General features: G+C 41.5%; 1 protein-coding gene across 1 annotated transcript; it reads right to left on the bottom strand.

Moving 5' to 3' along the window:
• Positions 1-690: 690 nt before the first annotated feature.
• Positions 691-3,643, bottom strand: LOC9266417 (probable transmembrane ascorbate ferrireductase 3). Its single transcript, XM_015774479.3, has 3 exons — positions 3,178-3,643; positions 2,963-3,011; positions 691-1,364 (listed from the first exon to the last, which is right to left on the bottom strand). Exons 1-3 carry the CDS (start codon positions 3,352-3,354, stop codon positions 904-906), a joined length of 687 nt encoding a protein of 228 aa, XP_015629965.1. The 5' UTR covers positions 3,355-3,643; the 3' UTR covers positions 691-903.
• Positions 3,644-5,732: the final 2,089 nt, after the last annotated feature.

The raw sequence follows: 5,732 nt of genomic DNA, 5'->3' as shown, positions 1-5,732 counted from the left end.
AGGCGTCGGTCGCTCCCTCTCCCGTCGTCCAGTCGTCCGTGGATAAAGAGGATGGTGGGTCCCACTCTTTTTTCCTTTTGTCTGACTGACATGTGGGCCCCACATTTTGTTTTTATTTTTTATTTTTATATTTTGCTTCCAATGCCAAGTCACCGCCACGTAGTACGAGGACCAAGTCAAACCGGCCACATAGGTGCCACATCAGCCAAAACCATCATCAAAACCGCTGAGGGACATGCTTTGCACCGGTTTTAATAGTTGAGGGACCCATTATATCTTGTTTTTTGGTTGAAGGACGAAAATCGGATTTGTTGATAAGTTAAGGGACCTCAAGTGAACTTATTCCCTATTTTTTGGGGGGCGAGGATTCTATCTCGGTTTTTATCGTTGAGCAGTGCTATGCCTACTAAGAGCAAGTAGCCAAGTACAATAGCAGGCTAAGTCAGCTATAAGCATATATGAAAGAGAGAAGAGAGGATAGAGAGGAAATCGGACTACAAATTTGTAGCCAGCTGCAACACGACTATTATATGAATAAGCTATTAGATTGATTATAAATGATTTCGAACCAGTAATTGGTTATATTATTAAACTTGCTCTAACATAATCTTAACTTTTTCTTACTAACAGAGCTATCAACCATTTGATTCAATCCCACATCGGAGTTAGTAATTAAGAAGTTAGTTACAATTTTTTTTACACGTACCCTTTTCCTTTATTCATCACAGTAAAAATTATGTCACTTTTTTATATACACTCGGTGAACATACGTTCACTGTATAAATGTAACAGAAAAAAAATTCACTCACACCACATAAAAATCACCAACGCCATCAAATCGGGATCAGATCAAACAACATCTAGCCGCACAAGCCATCCAACGGCTCTCACGCACGCCACGCCTCAGTAGAAGAAGGCCTTGCGGAGCGCGACGGCGACGGCGACGGCGACGGCGTAGAGCAGGATGAAGATGCCGGTGACGTTGATGAGCTTGGCCTCGCCGGCGGACGCGGCGGCGGCGCTCTTCTGGACGAGTCCCGTCTCGGCGGCGCAGACGGCGAGCATGAAGATGGCGAGGCCGGCGGCGACGTGGGCGGGGGCGGCGGCGGCGCGCGTGCGCTCGTGGGTGCCCGGGAGCCAGAAGGCGAAGAAGCCGAAGAGCCACTGGAGGCCGAAGAGGGCGACGGCGAGGATGCCGAGCCAGGAGTGGAGGGAGACGAGGTCGGGCGCCACGGCGGCGTCGTGGAACTTGAACGCGGCGTAGACGCCGAAGATGGCGAGGATGAGCGCCACCAGGTGCACCAGCATGTGCACCATCTTCTGCGTCCGGTGATCCATCGGGATCGTCGTGTACGCCAGTATAGCTGCATTTTTTTTTTGTTTTTTAGGCCCTCTTTGCACACAACTCTGGATCCAAGATTTTCTGAAACAGGGTATTTCTAGTTTCACGAATCCATAAATCTGGTTCTTTGATTACGTCATATTTTATATGAAATTTAAAATTTTAAATTACTATAATTTAACATACAAACTTCAAATTTACCATATCTAAGATAAAAGAGTCGTGCCAAACATAGCCTTATGGCCTGTTCACTTTGATGCCATTTTTAATCTTACCAAATTTTGGTAAAGTTACTAAAAAAAATGGCTACATTTAGTTTGCTGTCAAATTTTGATAACTATACAAGAAATCCTGCCAAAATTTGGCAACCAAAATTTGGTAAAGTTTTTTTTTTTTGACATCAAAGAGAACATGCCCTTAGATTAATGTGAGAATATCTAAAATTTCAGATTAATATTAATCTATAGTTTCTTTCGTTTCCTCCAAGCTATAGTTACCTGTTGTTTAGTAGTACAGGATTTTATCGAAGACTTAAAGTTCTTACCATCAGATTTGAATTATAATAGAACTATAAAATATAATAAGTGGCATTATGATTGTACTTTGCAAAAATGTTATTAACTTTTTGAAAAGTTCTCTCAGTGCTTATGTGGCTTCAACTTTATCCTTGTTCTTGAAAAAAAAAACTTTTTGTGCTACCTGGCAAAATAGTATTGCATGGAAAAATAACTAGGACATCGATCAGTTGGACTGAACTTGGCAGGAAAACGTAGCGATCGCAGGGGTTCATTATCGCGAAAATCAGAGGTGACCCTTGGTAAGGACAACCACCCAACACACTGATTTGCACTGATCAAATGAGCTAGGCACAGGTCGAATGCCTTTTGCAGCCACCAAACCTCTACAGAAGCCCATATCCTACTAAATAAAGTGCAGTGCAGTAGTGCTGATTACTGAACAAATTATTGTAATCTTCTCACTAAAAGCCAGTGGCCGATGATGGCCCATGTTGACAACAACACTACTACTACTACATCGATCCATCTTCAGGGGGCTTTTGTAAGGGCGGAGCTAGAGCGAAATGGATGGTGGTACCACTTGCATAATTTACTCTACTTTTGATCGAGTTTAACCTTATGCGAGTACCTAAGTTTGTATTGAGGGGATGCATACATGATGAAAATAGATGAGTTATAGCTAAAAAAATTTCTTAACCAGGTTCCTGGGCACCCCTAATATATACTAGCTCCGCCCCTTTTGGCATTGGTTAATTTAATTTGTTGCAACGTTTTGTCAGAGCAGCGCTTAGTTACTGGACCTTAATTATTTACTAGACACTAATTCACATCGATTCAGAGTGTGTTAGGTTGGTACTGGGCAGTATTTGTTTTACCAGATCAACAACACATGATCGAACCGTACATTGAACTTTCAAACAACGTATGTATGTACGTGATCGATGTCACATGAGCGAAATGATACGAATCCACTTTAAAATTCTGAGTTTCAAATCTTCATAGTAGCGAATTTCATATTGTGATATTTGAGGGGCTAAATTCTCAATGTAAAAACATATATCCTGAAGCGAATTTCGGATAAAACATGATCGATGTCACATACCTTCTCCTATTAGAAGAATGAACCCCCAGCACATCACGAATGGATGGACCTGCATTGTTGGAGAAACAATAGTGTTATCAGAAGCGCGAATGAAACGAGCTTTAATTAATCAACAAACGTTTTACTATTTGCCAAGGAAATCATGAAATCAATCAGGGCAGATTAATTAATTAATATGATAAAGATCGAAGAATTGAAGTGTTAAGTATGCATACGTTGAAGATCTGCTCGGGGTCGTCGGACTGGATGTTGATGCCGCCGCGGAAGTGCAGCAGCCACACCAGCATGAGCACCGCGGTGGTCAGGAACAGCACGTGCGCCGCCGCCGCCACCCGCGCCGCCACCGCCGAGTGGTGCCCCCCGCCGCCGATGATCCCTCCCCCGATCGCCATGCCGCTAGTTGCTTCGCTAACCGATGATCTCTCTCGGGAAGCGCTCGCGCTAGTAGCTTCGTTCGATCACCCGCTTCTTCTTCTTCTTCTTCTTCCTCCTGCTGCTGCTGCTGCTTCAAGAACGCGAGGTTTTTAACGCGGGCGAACGCGGCGGCCGCGCGCGAGCGCGGCGGGGCCGGGAGGGGGGGTGGGAGGAATCTGGGGTTACACCGGCGAGGGGGTTTTGGGTTTGGTATAATCAGCAGCGCGCGAGTCTCCGGTGTTCAAGCAAGGCATCTCTCTCTCGCTCTCAAACACACCACACACACATGGTGATCTCCCACCATTTTAAGGTAGCGAACGAAGCACTTACGTGCACATACGCATGCGTGCCGGCTAGCTAGCGTTGCAAGGGAGCAAGTAATCTCCATCACGCGCGGAGAAAAACCATTATATTTCTCCGGGTTTAACGTTTTAGGGCTTTGTTCACCCTTCTTTTTTTTTTCTTTACTATTCACGTGCACGCTCACACCACTAGCTGCGTTCCTATCCAGGGGATCCCAACTCTCGCCTCTTATTTTCCACACGCGTACGTTTTCCAAACTGCTAAACGGTGTGTTTTTTTTTAAAAAAGTTCCTATACGAAAGTCGCTTAAAAAATCATATTGATCCATTTTTTTCAAAAAAATAGCTAATACTTAATTAATCACGTGCTAATGGATCGCTCCATTTTCTGTGCGGGAGGGATTACTTCCCATCCCTTGAAACCGAACACAGCTAAGGCTGTGTTCGCTGGAATGGGTTGGGAACCATCTCTTGCGCACGGAAAACGGAGCGGTCCATTAGCACATGATTAATTAAGTATTAGCTAATATTTTTTTTCAAAAATGGATCAATATGATTTTTTAAGCAACTTATGTATAAACTTTTTACAGAAAACATACCATTTAACAGTTTGGGAAGCGTGCGCGTGGAAAACAAGGCGGATGGGGTTGGGAACTAGGACTTACGAACAGAGCTAGTATATGCAACACCACACTCATACTCCTATAAATACGTCCCCGAACACATGGTCTAAGAAATAAAAACTAGCAGCACACATCCCTGATCTTACCGAATCTTGTTGAAAATCTACCTACATATGCGGAATATTCATGAGCACCAGAATTTGAATTATGCACACACTACTACACCACAACAATGGTGCTTTCCCAAAATTGGTTCGCTTTATTGCCGTTTTAAACCATACTAAATTTTAGCATTATCAAATTTTTTAAGGCAACAAACTAATGTGGTAATTCTATATTTTTCGCTCTTCAAAAGTTTGCCATATTTTCGCAAGGCATTGAACTAAACACAACCAACGTGTTGGGTGATGCCAAAATCTACCACTAGGACTAGTAGAGAAATCATCTTTAACACCAGTTGAGAACCCCATTAATCCCGGTTATAGCAACCGTGAGTAGCAAATCGAGACAAAATACATACCATTAATCCCAGTTATAGCAACCTGATCAATAAATCGAGATAAGATGCATACCAAATAAAAAAAATATGTAGGATGTAGGATTCGAACTCAAGATCTCGCATTTCAACCCTCACACGTGTTACCATTCCACCTACTACAAACATCTAATTTGGATAGAGTTGTTTCCTTTTTGAACTAATCCTGGATACATCTTTAGTACTCTCTCATTCCCTAAATGTTTGACGTTGTTGACTTTTTTAAACATGTTTGACCGTTCGTCTTATTCAAAAACTTTTATAAAATGTGAAAAACTATATGTATACATAAAAGTATATTTAACAATAAATCAAATGATAGGAAAAGAATTAATAATTACTTAATTTTTTTGAATAAGACGAATGGTCAAACATTTTTTAAAAAGTCAACGGCGTCAAACATTTTGGGATGGAGGGAGTACTAGTTAGTAACACGAACCGGTACTAAAAATGCATTTTTAGTTCCGGTTGGTAACATCAACTGGATGCTAAAGATGTTTTTAGGGACTTGTGTTTTTAGAATCGGTACTAAAGAGATTAAGTATCGGTTCTTAGTCCATCCAAGATACTTTCTCCATCTACTTTTAATAGTTATATTTGATCTTAACACATAGACCATGGGTAAGTAATTCTACTTACCATCTATTTAAACATGTTACTAGTCATTTCTCGTAAACAAGCGATTCATTAATATTTACATTTCTCGATACCTATGTAGCCAATCTTGCGTGAAAGAATAAAGAGTCACGCATTAAATTCGAGAAAGTCATTAAGTTGATAGGCTGTTGGATTGAAATATGCCTATCAAAAATAATTTTTTTCAGATTTGAAAATATGTCTATCAAAAATAGATGGAGGGAGTAGTATTTATGTGTTTGGAGCATTGGATAAAAGAT

This window comes from Oryza sativa, chromosome 3 (genome assembly GCF_034140825.1).
Source record: "Oryza sativa Japonica Group chromosome 3, ASM3414082v1".
Classification (NCBI taxonomy): domain Eukaryota; kingdom Viridiplantae; phylum Streptophyta; class Magnoliopsida; order Poales; family Poaceae; genus Oryza; species Oryza sativa.
Note: the sequence above shows the minus strand (reverse complement) of the source record. Positions and strands in the feature narration are given on the sequence as shown.

What these genes read in the sequence shown, in the direction of transcription:
- LOC9266417 (XM_015774479.3), bottom strand. Translation starts at nt 3,354, where the DNA reads ATGGCGATCGGGGGAGGGATCATCGGCGGCGGGGGGCACCACTCGGCG. An exon ending in ACCCCGAGCAGATCTTCAAC is followed by an intron (nt 3,012 to 3,177) that starts GTATGCATACTT and finishes CCAACAATGCAG; the next exon opens with GTCCATCCATTCGTGATGTG. An exon ending in CATTCTTCTAATAGGAGAAG is followed by an intron (nt 1,365 to 2,962) that starts GTATGTGACATC and finishes AAAAAAATGCAG; the next exon opens with CTATACTGGCGTACACGACG.